Here is a 15,506-nt window from a genome sequence, read left to right on the forward strand (position 1 = left end):
ACTTCCCAAGCGCTTAGTACAGTGCTCTGCACATAGTAAGCGCTCAATAAATACGATTGATTGATTCTCTGTGCCTCAGTTACCTCATCTGTAAAATGGGGATTAAGACTGTGAGCCCCATGTGGGACAATCAAATTACCTTGTATCTACCCTAGTGCTTTGAACAGTGCTTGGCACACAGTAAGCGCTTTGCAAAAACCATAATTATTATTGAAAATGAGCAGAATCAATAATTATGTTTAGTATCACCAAGCAACTACCAACTCTGGTGTATTGTATACTCCCATGAGCTTAGTACAGTGCTGTGCACACAGTAAGTCCTCTGTAAATACCATTCACTGATTGATTGGTTAATTAATTGAGCACAAGAAAAACCCAGTCTGTTGGAGGAAAGACAACATGGGTTTCTGAAAGGGGAAATTGGGCCTTACTAACCAGCAGGGATCTGGATAGAGGAGAACCTTGCGGTCAGGGAATGTGTCACTTCTCTTGCGGTGTATTTAAACTCCTTGTGGGCAGGGAACGTGTCTAACAACTTGTACTGTACTCTCCTAAGTGCTGAGTACAGCACTTTGCACTCAGCGAGTACTCAATAAATACGATTGACTAATGGTAAATAATTCATTCATTCATTTATTGAGCGCTTACTGTGTGCAGAGCACTGTACTAAGCGTTTGGGAAGTACAAGTTGGCAACATATAGAGACGGTCCCTACCCAATAATGGGCTCACAGTCTAGAAGGGGGAGACAGACAACAACACATGTGGGCAGGTGTCAAGTTGTCAGAACAAATAGAATTAAAGCTAAATGCACATCAACAAAATAAATAGAATAGGAAATATGTACAAGTAAAATAAGTAGAGTAACAAATCTACTGTGGGGAGGGGAAGGAGGTAGGGCGGGGGGATGGGGAGGAGAGGAAAAAGGGGATCCATCTGGGAACCTCGGGGATTTTTAAGAGGGGCCTGGGAGTCCGAAGGTCCTGGGTTCTAATCACGCCTGGTCTGCAGTGTGACCTTGTGCAAGCCCCTTCATTGGGCCTCAGTTCCCTCATCTGCTTAGCGGGGAATGAGAACTGTGGGCCCAATGTGGGGCAGGGCTGTATATACGCTAGCCCTAGTGCTCGGTACAGTACCTGGCACACTATAAGCGCTTACCAAATACCATGACTATTACTAGAGGGCCCTGCCTCCAGTCAGCATTCGATGAATACGATCGACTGACTCCAGAGTGGGCGTGTGGTAAAAGATTAGGCCCCTGGGACCTTCAGGCCAGAGAAGTGGAGAAGCTGGAAGGCAACTGTCTAGAGCCCCGAGACTCTGTGAAAACAACTCAGGCGAAGCCCAGCCAAGACCTCTTCCACGTGTCAACCTGGTGGCAGTTTTAATGGCCCCATTTGTTGCGCGGCTCCGTCTCCTCAGCCCCTCCACACGTCAGCAAGGACGTCACTTCCGGTCCCGAGGCGCGCACATGCGCGCGCCTTCCCCGCGTCACGTGCCCCTCTGCCGGCCAGGTTCTGGCGCTTCTCGAGCGGCGTCGCTCTGTCGGTTAGCGCCACCTAGCGCCGCCGCGCCGCCAGCGCCCCGCCGGAGATCCATGGCGGCAGCGGCGGAGGGGCCGGGCGGGCGAGCGGCGGGCCCGGCGGAGGCCCGGGAGCGGGCAGGCGGGGAGGTCGGCGGTGAGGACGCCGGCGGACTTTGGGAGCTGCCGGTGGAAACGGCCGTGCGCAGGCCGGAATGCAATGGGTGCAGGTGAGGGCGGGGCCGCGCGCCAGGGGGCGGGGCCACGGTGGGGGAGGGGAGGAGGAACAGGAGCTGGAAGCAGGGAGGGGGGCCAAGGCGGACTAGGCCCCGAAGCCTTCCAGTCTTCACGCTCTTAGCCACACAATCCTTCCTCCTAACTTCCCTCCCTCCCTCTCATCCCCCAAACGTCCCCCTTTGTCCCCCCATAGAAAATCAAAGAAGTGGTCGCTTGAGAGTTCTACCCTTGCCCTGCCAAAGATAGCTGCCACACCGTTTCCACCTCCAAGATGACCATCGCCCTTCCCAAAGACGACAGTGGGACCGAAGTGACCCGTTTAACACGGTTGAGATCTTGGAACCAGATCCTGGAGGGGCGATGGCAGTGTGGCCCTGGGAGCCCGGGCCTAGGAGTCAGAAGGTTATGGGTTCTAATTCTGCACCCACCACCTGTCCGCTGCGGGACCTCGGGCGAGTCACTTCTCTGGGCCTCAGTGACCTCGCCCGTAAAATGGGGATTGAGACGGTGAGCCCCACGTGGCACAGGAACTGGGGCCAACCCGATTTGCTTGTATCCACCCCAGCACTTAGTGCAGTGCCTGGCACATATAGTAAACGCCTACCAAAAACTATCATTATCATTACTTATAGATGCCCACCGTATGGCCTGGCACCGCGGGGGCAAGAAGAACACCACCCACATCCACTCCCAAGCCATTGCGTGGCTGTGGCCACACTGGACCTGCTGCGGCACTGTGAAGGGCATTGCCAGTGTCAGACCAGGATTCCTCCCGGGAATGATTAAGGAACCTTTCCACAAAATGGTGTGTGGGTATCCGGCGGAGACCAGATTGGAGCGGGTCAAGAAGCGATGTGGAAGAAATTAAGCGGAGGCAGAGAGTGTGTGCAGCTCATTCAGGGAGGAGATTGGACAGTGTTGGGTTCACGGAAATGGGCTGAGACCATCCGGAGAAGATTTTTTTAGCATAGGACCATCTTCGGGCAGTAAGCTTCTCTCCAGACTGGAAGCTCCTTGTGGGCAGGGACCGTGTCTACCGACCCTGTTAAAGTGTACCCTCCCCAGCGCTTAGTACAGTGGTCTGCACACAGTAAGCGCTCAATACGACTGGTTGATTGGAAGGAGCTGTCAGAGTGCTCAGATGAAGATAATGGTCAAAATCCACTCCTGTGCGTGCCTCCGATCTCATTGTCTCCCACCTTCTTGATCTCCCTTTCTTCGTTCCCCTGGAACAGTCTGGAACAAGACTGCAAGCTTGTTATGGGCAGGGAAAGTGTTTGCTACTTCTGTGGTATTGTACTCTCCCGAGTGCTTAGTACAGTGCTCTGCACATAGTAAGCACTCAATAAATGCGCCCGATCGGTCGATTGGAACTTCCCCAGGGCGCAGCAAGAACACGGTCCAGCCTTCCCCTGTCCACCTGGAGTACACCCCAAGCCATGCCAACTCACCGCAGGAACAGATGACACTATATTTGGCTGGCATACCTGCAGTTCAGGCCCCGGGTGTCAGTCTGGGGCAGGAACTGATGCAACATCAGCACTAAATCTGGTCCTTTTTAGTTTTTTTTATGGTGTCTGTTAAGCACTTATTATGTGGCAGGCGCTGTTCTAATTGCTGGGGTGGATACAAGCAAAATCGGGTTGGACACGGTCCCTGCCCCACATGGGGCTCACAGTCTTAATCCCCATTTTCCAGATGAGGTAACTGAGGCACAGAAAAGTGAAGGTGACACAGCAGACAAGTGGTAGAGTCGGGATTAGAACTCAGGTCCTTCTGACTCCCAGGCCCGTGCACCTTTAGGAATGAAGTAAATAAATACATGGGCATCAAAAATTCTATAGGTAAAATCTCACCACAAAAGAAACACATTAGACGACCACCCAGTCTTCCTGACAGTGGTTCAGATGAAGGAATAATAATAATTATGATACTGGTTAAGCGCTTACTATGTGACCAGCACTCTTCTAAGTGCTGGGGTGGATACGAGTTCAGGTTGGACACGGTCTTTGACCCACATGGGGCTCTCACTCTAAATCCCCATTTTACAGGTGAAAGGAAACTATTATTCTCTCCCTGGAATCTACCTCCCTCTCTTGCTATTTTGGGGAATTTTTTTCCCCTTTCTAAAAAAGGAACAGTCACAGCCTCATTCGTATTCCCCGAAAGGTGCTGATATTCTTTTTTTATTCGTTGCGATTCATTTCTTATCGTAGCCAATTAATGTTACATTTCTAGAATGTCACCTCGGTTAAATGGACCATGTTGTTTTTGCAACTTATCTCTTGTTTTTCTCTTTGTTGCCAAAGTATCTTGTTTTGTTCTGCATTCATAGCCAAACATTCTCCCAACTTTCATAATCTACGTTCTTCTTAGTTCCCTTGATCCCAGTATGTTGCAGTTTCCTCATGGCCTTTGGCCCATTCCGTTTTTTGGGCGTCCAATTCTCTTAGCCCGACATGCTAAATATCGTACCCCAGTTTTGTGTCAAAGGGTTATCCTGTTGATCCTCCCTCTCCCCCTAGTCATTGCCAGGTAGTGTCACCAGGCAAGAGTGGGCACTTCTTAGCTCCACTGTCTTTTTGATCACTTTGGGCTAGGGCCCACCATTTCACATCTTACACCTCACCTGTGTGTTCTTAACAGATAGGGATATCTGTTAATACAGTGGCATATAGGGCCAAATTAAAATACATGTCCGGTAATGCTTTATTCTAAAAGGATTCCACCCAGACAGTTTGCATCGCATATTACCAATTGCCACCGAGAAATTTCCTCTATTATTTCCGCTCACGTTTCTTGTTCCTGAACTGTTGTTCACTATTGTCAACTATTGCACTTGCCGACTGTACTATGAAAAGCTTCATAAATGACACTGCCCTATCACCTGCACTTGCACAGCATTTGGCAGGGAATGCAGGCCATACATTTCTAAAGTCATGATACTGAAAGCGGAAACTGTATTTTTGAGTTTAACCCAGAGGACATTTTCGAATGTAACCCCGGTTGCTACCCAAGTTTAGGCCAAAGCAAGGTGACCTGGGTTGTAGTTCAGTCATTTGTATCTATTGAGCACTTACTGCGTGCAGAGCACTGTACTAAGCTCTTGGGAAAGTACAATACAATAAACGGTGACATTCCCTGCCCACAACGAGTTCAAAGAGTGCTGAAATGGCACTGTGATTTTAAGCTCTGCTATGAGGGTATTGTAGAAACCGTGAACCGTAAAGTAGCATTTTCATGTGAGTCTATAGGATAGATGGAGGTAAGACGCAAAAGCTTTAATACCAAAGATCACACAGCCTAGGATTTTTGCTCTTATCTATAGTGACTTGGTTTAGATGTACGGGACCAGAACCCTTGGAGAATTCAGGAGATGCAAAGAAATTAGCTGTTGCTACACAGAACACTGGCTCAAAGTGCAGTCGAATGCCTGGTTATTGGGCCTAAATAATAATAATTATGGTATTTGTTAAGTGCTTACTATGCGCCAGGCACCGTACTAAGGGCTAGGGTGGATATGAGCAGATGGGGTTAGACACAGTCCCTGTCCCACGTGGGGCTCAATCCCCATTTTACAGATGAAGTCACTGAGGCACAGAGAAGAAAAGCTACTTGTCTGAGGTCACACAGTGGACACGTACGGAGCCGGGATAAGAATTTATGACTTCTGACGCCCAGGCCTGTGCTGTATCCACTATGCTAAATGTTGAGAGGTATCCTCACCTTTGTGCATGAGTAGCGAGATGATAATATTACATGAGTAGTGTTAATACTAATCATAGTTGTGGCATTTTTTTAAGTGCTTACTATGTGCCAACCACTGTACTAAGCACTGATGTGGATACAAGATAATCAGGACAGACACGGTCCCTATCCCATATAAGACTCACAGTCTTAAATGGGAAGGAGAACAGCTATTGAATCCCCATTTTCCAGATGAAGAAACTGAGGCATAGAGGAGAAGTTATTAAGTGACTCAATTAAGTTATTAAGTGACTCCTCAAAAATCTCCAGTGGCTACCAATCAATCTGCGCATCAGGCAGAAACTCCTCACCCTGGGCTTCAAGGCTCTCCATCACCTCTCCCCCTCCTACCGCACCTCCCTTCTCTCCTTCTACAGCCCAGCCCGCACCCTCCGCTCCTCCACCGCTAATCTCCTCACCGTACCTCGTTCTCGCCTGTCCTGCCATCGACCCCCGGCCCACGTCATCCCCCGGGCCTGGAATGCCCTCCCTCTGCCCATCCGCCAAACTAGCTCTCTTCCTCCCTTCAAGGCCCTGCTGAGAGCTCACCTCCTCCAGGAGGCCTTCCCAGACTGAGCCCCTTCCTTCCTCTCCCCCTCGTCCCCCTCTCCATCCTCCCCAGCGTACCTCCTTCCCTTCCCCACAGCACCTGTATATATGTATATATGTTTGTACATATTTATTACTCTATTTATTTTACTTGTACATATCTATTCTATTTATTTTATTTTGTTAGTATTTTTGGTTTTGTTCTCTGTCTCCCCCTTTTAGACTGTGAGCCCACTGTTGGGTAGGGACTGTCTCTATATGTTGCCAATTTGTACTTCCCAAACGCTTAGTACAGTGCTCTGCACATAGTAAGTGCTCAATAAATACGATTGATGATGATGATGAAGTGACTTGCCCAGGGTCATGGAGCAGGTAACTGGCAGAGCCAAGGTTAGAATCCAGAGCCAGGGTTAGAACCCAGCTCCTCAATTATTTATGTCCTAAGGAATCGCTACATTAATTGAACTTTTAGACTGGCCATTTAAGGAATGTCCCAGAAAGCGAATGTGTTTTGAAATTATACTGTCAAAATATGTGAAAAAAGAAAAATGAAACAGAAGCAAGTCGGTTTCATTTCAAGACATTCCTTGGGGGGAGAATAGCACCCTCTCCTTCCAAACAATTTCCTGTCCCTCTGTTATCATTTCCTGTCCATGAATCCCCTATCCTAAAAAAATCCTCCCATGACCCCGCGGCTCCCCCCTACCATTCCTCTCCAAATTCCTTGACTGAGTTGTCTACACCCACTGCCTCCATTTCCTCTCCTCCGATTCTTTCCTTGCCCCCCTCTGAGATGGCTTCCTTCCCCCTTTGGTCCACGGAAACTGGCTCCTCCTCGGCTCTCAAGGCTCAGTTTTGGGTTATCTTCTATTCTCCATCTGCCCCCACTCCCTCTGAGAACTCATTCGCTCCCATAGCTTCAGCCACCATCTCTATGCGGATGATTTCCATATCTACCTCTCCAGCCTTGATCTCTCTCTCCGTCTCTGAGTCTTGCATTTCCTCCTGCCTTCAGAACATCTCTACGTGGATGGCCCACAATCACCTCCAACTAAACATGTCCAGCACAGAACTTCTCATCTTCCCACTCAAACCCTGTCTTCCCCCGTCTTTCTCATTACCGTGGACAGCACCACTATCCACCCTGTCTCTGGAGCCCATAACCGTGGCATTACCTTGGACTCATCTCTCTCATTCAGCCTGCATATTCAGTCTGTCGCCAAATCCAGCCCACATGCTTCACTCCTCTAACACCAACGCGCTCATCGTACCTTGATTTTGTTTATCTCTTTTTTTAATGCTGTTTAAGAGCCTACTATGTGCCAAGCACTGTACTAAGCTCTGGGGGAGATACAAGCAAATCAAGTTGGACACGGTCCCACTCCCTCGAGGGGCTCACAGTCTTAATCCCCATTTTTCAGATGAGGTAACTGAGGCACAGAGAAGTGAAGTGACTTGTCCACTTGGATATATGTGGTGGAGCTGGGATTAGAACCTGGGTCCTTCTGCCTCTCAGGCCCATGCTCTGTCCACTAGGCCATGCTGCTTTTCTCCTCTGATCCCCTGCCCATGAACTCCCTCTGGTCTGGAACTCCTTTCCCCTTTATGACAGACCACCACTCTCCCCACCTTCAGAACCTTCTTACAATCACATTTCTTGCAAGAGGCCTTCCTTGACTAAGTCCTCTTTTCTCCTTCACCCTCTCCATTCTGCGTCACTTACCCTTTAAGCACTTGACATTCACCCCACAGCATAAGTCCCACAGCACTTATGTACTCATCTGTAATTTATTTATATTTACATCTCTTCCCCTTCTAGACCATAAGCTCTTTTTGGTCAGGGAACGTAGCTATCAACGCTGGTGAATTGTGCTCTTCCAAGTGCTTAGTACAGTGCTCTGCACAGAGTAAGTGCCAAATAAATACCAGTGATTGATCTTTTGTTAGAGGAGAAGTCAGAATGTTCATTTTCTTCAAGAAACAGTATGGCCTACTGGAAAGAACATGAGCCTGGGAGTCGGGAGACCTAAATTTTAATCCCGGCTCTGCCACTTGCCTCCTGTATGACCTAGGGCAAGTCACTTAACTTCTCCGTGTCTCAGTTGTCTCATCTGTAAAATGGGGATTCAGTGCTTGTTCATTCATTCAATCGTATTTATTGAGTGCTTACTGTGTGCAGAGCACTGTACTAAGCACTTGGGAAGTACAAGTTGGCCACATATGGAGACGATCCCTACCCAACAGCGGGCTCACAGTCTAGAAGAGGGAGACAGACAACAAAACAAATTAACAAAATAAAATAAATAGAATAAATATGTACAAGTAAAATAGAATAATAAATATGTACAAACATATATACATATATACGGGTGCTGTGGGGAGGGGAAGGAGGTAAGGCGGGGGGATGAGGAGGGGGAGAGGAAGGAGGGGGCTCAGTCCTGGAAGGCCTCCTGGAAGAGGTGAGCTCTCAGTAGGGCTTTGAAGGGAGGAAGAGAGCTAGCTTGGTGGATATGTGGAGGGAGGGCATTCCAGGCCACGGGGAGGATGTGGGCCGGGGGTCGACGGCGGGACAGGCGAGAATGAGGTACAGTGAGGAGGTTAGCGGCAGAGGAGCGGAGGGTGTGGGCTGGGCTGGAGAAGGAGAGAAGGGAGGTGAGGTAGGAGGGGGCGAGGTGATGGAGAGCCTTGAAGCCGAAAGTGAGGGGTTTTTGCTTGATTTGTAGGTTGACAGGCAGCCACTGGAGATTTTTGAGGAGGAGAGTGACATGCCCAGAGCATTTCTGTACAAAGGTGGTCCAGGCAGCAGCGTGAAGTATAGACTGAAGTGGGGAGAGACAGGAGGGTGGGAGATCAGAGAGCAGGCTGATGCAGTAATCCAATAGGGAAAGGATGAGAGATTGAACCAGCAAGGTAGCGGTTTGAATGGAGAGGAAAGGGCGGATCTTGGCGATGTTGTGGAGGTGAGAACGGCAGGTTTTGGCGATGGATTGGATGTGTGGGGTGAATGAGAGAGCGGAATTGAGTATGGCATCGAGTTTGTGGGCTTTTGAGACGGGAAGGATGGTAGTGCTGTCCACAGTGACGGGAAAGTCAGGGAGAGGACAGGGTTTGGGAGGGAAGATAAGGAGTTCAGTCTTGGACATATTGAGTTTTAGATGGAGTTCTAATTCCGGCCCTATTATGGTGTGTTTTGTGACACTGGACAAGTCGCTTCACTTCTCTGGACGTCAGTTCCCTCATCTGGAAAACGGGGATTAAGGCTGTGAGCCCTATGTGGGGCAGGGACTATGTCCAACCCAATTACCTTGTATCTACCCAGCGCTTAATACAGTGCCTGGCACATAATAAATGCTTAACAAATACCCCAATTATGATTATTATCATCATTAGTAATCTTGTCATTCATTCATTCATTCATTCAATCGTATTTATTGAGTGCTTACTGTGTGCAGAGCACTGTACTAAGCACTTGGGAAGTACAAGTCATTGTCATTTTGGAACAGCGATTGAGAGTTTGTTCTTTTTCCTTATTTTAAATAAGAGCCTTGAAATATTTTATGGTCAACATAAAATTATTATTAACATATTAACATTGAAGACATGAATTAGGATTTATTAGAATGGGATGAAAATTACTTTAGATGGGGAATGGCAAGGTCACGTGAAGGAGGGGGAACGATAGCTTCCCTGTAGTCTGGTGGTGATGAGCGAAAGAAATTAATGATCTGTCTGAAGTTATAGGAATTGATTGACTAGGACTCTAATCCAATCCTCTCAGGGCCCTGGGGCAATTTTTTTTATTTCTCAATGGCAAATGAGTGTCTGCTACTCTATTCCATTGTTGCACACTGCAACTGGTAGGTCTTTTGCAAAGGATGCGTTTCTCACTGCCTCCCCCCCTCCACCCCCCGCCACGCCAAAAGTGACTAGGCAAGCCCAGAGACCTGATAGTTCAACAAAACACAGCACAATTCTGTGCACGCTTTGATAGCATATATGCTAAAATTGGAACAATACGTGGGTTCTAATAGATTCTTTTGAAATTCATGCTTATTGATTTACTCATGTCAATTGGCCAAAGTGGACCTTGGATATCACACAGTTGAACCCTTGGCACCTTGCAGCCAAATGTAAAATAATTGACAGCAGTTTATTTTGATTTCTACAGGTTGGAAGGGCCTAGCTTCGTGCCATGCTCACTATGAGTTTTCCAAAGCATCTTTGGAATGTTTGGTTGAAAATAAGTAGACATTATTTGCCCCATTGGATAGACATTTTTCATTTTGGCAGTCTCATTGCCCCAGTTGTCCCAGCCTCACAAGTTTCCAAAATTGGTTTTGTTCCGTTGCACCTCACAGCTGCATCTTGACAGTCATCCGATAAACCAGCAATATCACCCGGACATGAGCTGAACATTGCATTTTCATTTTAAAGGAGCTAGACTGCTTCTTTTGAACTTACATAACGGGACTCGAAAATTAGAGGTGCGTCCATGGATGCAGGGCATTACTTTGCCTTGCGTTTACTGTTACCTACAAAACCATCCGGCTCTGCCCCTCCCCAGATGTCTCAAAACACATCTTGTCTGGTTTAACCGATGACCACAGGCATGTTTTTTGCAAATGCTCAGATGATTCCTTTTCCCTGTGAGATGTGCTTCTTTGGCAACTCTGAGGCATGATGACAAGACTGAGAATCATCTTCTAAAACAGAAAAGCTGGCCATGGTTCTTTCTCCCACTGGCCTGTGAAGGATGTGCATAGGTAACCCCAATTAACCTTAGTTGGAATTAACACGAGTCAATGCTCTCGTGATTTGAATGCTGGCTAAGCAACAGGGTTTCCGAATTCACAACCTTTTTATTTGTGGTTACAATCCAGGCAAGTGAAAGAATACGAGTCCCTCTAATGAGGTTTAAAATGATTACTGGTTATAGCCTAGTGAACTTTATAGTGCTCTGCACACAGTAAGTGCTCAATAAATACGATTGAATGAATGGACTTTAATGAGGGCTAGGAAGGAGATGAGTTGGGGGAAACAACCCCTGCTACTAATCCCCAAGGGGCTGCTTCCTTTTCACTTCCCACTCTTCTTCCTCCTCCTCTTCACCCCTAAACCCTAACAGCCATGCCCTGCCCCTCTTGTCCCCAGGGAAACACTAGATGCTTTATATTGGTATGTTGATTTACTAAGGAAAGAAAAAAAAATAGAATACTTAGGTGGTGGAAATAGTTTTCTCTTCTAATGTGCCTGAAAGTTTGGATTCTGGCATGGCCTAGTGGATAGAGCACGGGCCTGGGAGTCAGAAGGACCTGGGTTCTAATCCCTGCTCTGCCACTTGTCTGCTGTGCGACTTGGACATGTCACTTAACTTCTCTGTGTCTCAGTTCCCTCATCTGTAAAATGGGGATTAAAACTGCAAGCCCGTGTGGGGCATGAACTGTGTCCAACCTGTATCTACCCCCGTGCTTAGTTCAATGCCTGACACTTAAGCGCTCAGCCAGTAACATTAAAAAAAATACAACAGTGTGTCTTACCCGATTATCTTATATCGACTCATTGCTTAGTAAAGTGCCTGTCATATAGTAAGCTCTTAACAAATGCCATTTAAAAAAAGTGATCATGTGTCTACTCAACACTGAGTATAGTGCTTGGCACATAGTAAGAACTTAACTAGCAGTATTTATGTACATATCTGTAATTTATTTAGTGATATTTATGTCTGTTTCTCCATCTAGCCTGTAAGCTCATTATTTCATTCAGTCGTATTTATTGAGCGCTTACTGTATGCAGAGTACTGTACTTATGGCCAGGGAATGTTTCGACCAACTCTGTTATACCGTACTCTCCCAAGTGTTCTGCACGAAATAAGCTTGTATCTATCCTAGGGCTTAGCACAGTGCCTGGCACAGAATAAGCACTTAACAAATACCATAAAAAACAAATAAAAAAAACTGTGCTATGAAAGTTGATTCACTACATCTGGGTCTGGTGTCTGTGTTCATTATTATTATTGTTATTAATAATAATCGTATTTATTGAGTGCTTACTGTATGTAAAGCACTGCACTAAGCACTTGGGAGAGTACAGTGTAACATCAAACACATTCCCTGCCCACAATGAACTCACAGTCTAGGGGGGAGTCAGATATTAATATAAATAGATAAATAAATTACAGGTACATAGAGATCAATACATATCAGCCTGTTGTATGTCAGGATGTCTGAAGCATGCATCTAGAGCAACTGCTTCTACTCCTCTCCACCCAAGATTTGACCATTTGTACATGTCTGGTCAGAACTGAGGCTTTGGAGGTTGATGATTATATGGATTTATGGGGATTATAGGAGATACCGTATTTATTTCTGCCCCACTTTTCTTCATAACTTTTACAACTCCAAATAAGGGAAGGGGTATTATATGGGGAATTAAATCAGACTAAAAAAGAGTTAAAATAAGGAGGAAAGAAGGGGAGGAAGAGAAAGGTAAGGAGTAACTTGAGACTGCCTCCCAAGTGCTGCATAAAACAGGCACTCATTGAATTGACCTCTTCTCTCTGCCCCCCCCCCCCCCACTTCCTGTGTACAAAAATAATCTTATTTTCTCCTCAAAAATAAGGGCTGGTGGGGGGAATTATGTGGTGGAGGACGTTATGTGGGAAAATACAGTATGTAGGGAAGAAGTGAATCAAAGGGACTAATTTTGAAGAACTGGAAAATAGCTGAATGTTTGACTAATTAAAAGCTTTGAGGAAAAACATGTAGGCTTGAGAAGCCTAGTGACAAGAGCACGGGCTTGGGAGTCAGAGGACATGGGTCTAATCCCAGCACTGCCACTTGTCTGTTGTGTGCCTTGGGCAAGTCACTTCACTTCTCTGGGCCTCAGTTCCCTCATCTGTAAAATGGGGATTAAGACTGTGAGCCCCACATGGGACAACCTGATTACCTTGTATCTACCCTAGTGCTTGGAACAGTGCTTGGCACATAGTAAGCGCTTAACAAATACCATCATCATCATTATTATTATTATTGACCCTCATGTTGGTAACAAATGTGACGGTGAAAGGGGCCACTTTATATTGTAAGCACTCAATAAATACCATTGATATGTCGATACGTCGCTATGTGAAAATCATTGCGTTGGTCTCCTCAGCCACATTCACACATTTCAATAAAGAATCTCACCATCAGTAGTGTCATCTTTGAACAGATAAATATTGAGAAGCAGCGTGGCTCACTGGAATGAGCACGGGCTTTGGAGTCAGAGGTCATGGGTTCAAATCCCGGCTCCGCCAATTGTCAGCTGTGTGACTTTGGGCAAGTCACTTAACTTCTCTGTGCCTCAGTTACCTCATCTGTAAAATGAGGGTTAAGACTGTGAGCCCCACGTGGGACAACCTGATCACCTTGTAACCTCCCCAGCGCTTAGAACAGTGCTTTGCACATCGTAAGCGCTTAATAAATGCCATTATTATTATTATTAAATATGCATGCACATATTGATCATTTTAGGTTTTCATAACAAGAGACCTCTCAGGAAATATTGACCCATCTGAAGTTAGAATCCACCTCCGCTGTCTTAGCATCACAATCAATCGGTGGTGTTTATTGAACAAAAATAATAATAATAATTGTGGTATTTGTTAAGCGCTTACTATGTGTCAGGCAGTGTACTAAGTGACGGGGTGGATACAAGCAAATCAGGGTGGATACAAGCGAATCGGTTTGGACACAGTGCCTGTCCCATGCGGGCTCACAGTCTCAATCCCCATTTGCAGCTGAGGTAACTGAGGCCTAGAGAAGTGAAGTGACTAGCCCAAGGTCACGGCAGCCAACGTTTGCTTGTATTCCACTCCCCTCCAGTGCTTAGTATGGTGCCTGGCACAAAGTAAGCACTTAAATACTACAATTATTATTAGTATTACCCGTGTATCAATTAGCTTCGAGCACTGCTGGTGGTTAAAACGATTTGAAATCACAGCTACCTGAAAGGCCAAAGCTTTCAGGGTCGTTTCTGTTTGTGCAGACTAAGCCCTTCCATTCCGTCTTGCTGTCATTGCTGAGTTTATTTTGAAATCCCCGCCTTTGACGCGTCGAGCTGGTCGGAGAGAAATTTTGCCGGGCCTACACCTTGGGGGAAGTTTTTCAGGCGTTGGCACCCTTCAGCCCTATTTTAAGCCTATTTTGATAACACCGGCCATCTATTCATTCTATTTAATTCATCATCTTGCAGCAGTCAAGTACTTTTTAAGTTGTTTTTCATGATTCTCCGGTTAATGAGGTTAATCCTCATTTAGCAGATGAGGAAATCAAGTCACAATTAGTGAAGGAACTTGCTTAATTTCAAGACACTGGTTGTCTAGATTTTGGTACAGAGGGCCGTAGGCTCAGCAAATATCCAACCCGGAGGCTGTTGCGAGCGTAGTGCTGTAAGTAAGATTGAGAAACAAACATCACAAAATCATGTACTTATCCTTTGTCGCGCAGTTGATTGATGCATATCTGAATGCTAATTTGCTAATTAGAGTTCTAAAACACTAATTATTTGGCTATTTAAGAAATCAACTGGGATTTTAATGGACTGTTGAAACCACATTTCGGGAAGTGGTGTTGTGAATCCAAGTGGTCTCTGTCAACCGAGAGAGAAAAATGATGACATTCATTTGTTCTGCAATATTGCCGTCATGTTGAGACAACGTATATGTTCATTCTTTGAAATCATTTATTCATAATTTACATGAAAAAGCTGATTGAGAAAATGAGTGCACTGTCTCTCCATATGCTTGAAATTACACGTAGCTCACGTATGCGAGGGAGGAATGTTGTCTTCCCCTTAAGTCCCCAAAGGATAATGACCGATTTATGTCTTCATCTGTATTTTCTGTATCTGCACTCCAATTTTTTCTCGAGGGAATGCAAACTTTACATTATCCCTCAGTTACGTGGTAGTGCCTTTCAACAGAAAAACCTCCAAGTCCGTAAATTCTCAAAGTTAACTTAGGTAAGCTAGAAATAAGTACTTCTGGTAATCATTCATGGCTGTGTTAGTAACCCATGTTGGGAAGAAGTTGGAATGTTTCCAGCACTTTGTGAATTATTCATCCACCAGTCACCATAAGAAGTGCCACGTGGTTAACTGGGGAATGCGTGTTGGTACCTGGGTTGGGTAACAAGGTCTTTTGCGCTCCCCATTTTTGGATTCTGCTCTTTCACTGCCTCATTTCCTGCCTGAGGTAACCGGATAAACATGGAGCCAGGTTGGCAGGTGTTTAAAGGCCTCACCCTTCTGACTGGATATCACCTATAGTATTTTGGTGGAGAGAAGCAGCACGACCTTGTGGATAGTGCACGGGCCTGGGAGTCAGAAGGTCATGGGGTCTAATCCCAGCTCTGCCACCTGTCTGCTGTGTGACCTTGGGCAAGTCGCTTCACTTCCCTTCTCCTCAACACGCT

At 46.2% G+C, this 15,506-nt stretch overlaps 1 protein-coding gene across 1 annotated transcript in view; it reads left to right on the plus strand.

Annotated features, from left to right (window-relative positions):
- The first annotated feature begins 1,532 nt into the window (after nucleotides 1–1,532).
- DTWD2 (DTW domain containing 2) overlaps nucleotides 1,533–15,506 on the plus strand; it is a 175,912-nt gene continuing 161,938 nt past the window's right edge. The window contains exon 1 of the mRNA XM_038769851.1: nucleotides 1,533–1,751. Within this exon, the coding sequence (XP_038625779.1) occupies nucleotides 1,597–1,751 (155 nt within the window). The 5' untranslated portion in view covers nucleotides 1,533–1,596. The remainder of the gene's footprint in view (nucleotides 1,752–15,506) is intronic.

The sequence above is a fragment of the Tachyglossus aculeatus genome, chromosome X4, assembly GCF_015852505.1.
Source record: "Tachyglossus aculeatus isolate mTacAcu1 chromosome X4, mTacAcu1.pri, whole genome shotgun sequence".
NCBI classification, from domain to species: domain Eukaryota; kingdom Metazoa; phylum Chordata; class Mammalia; order Monotremata; family Tachyglossidae; genus Tachyglossus; species Tachyglossus aculeatus.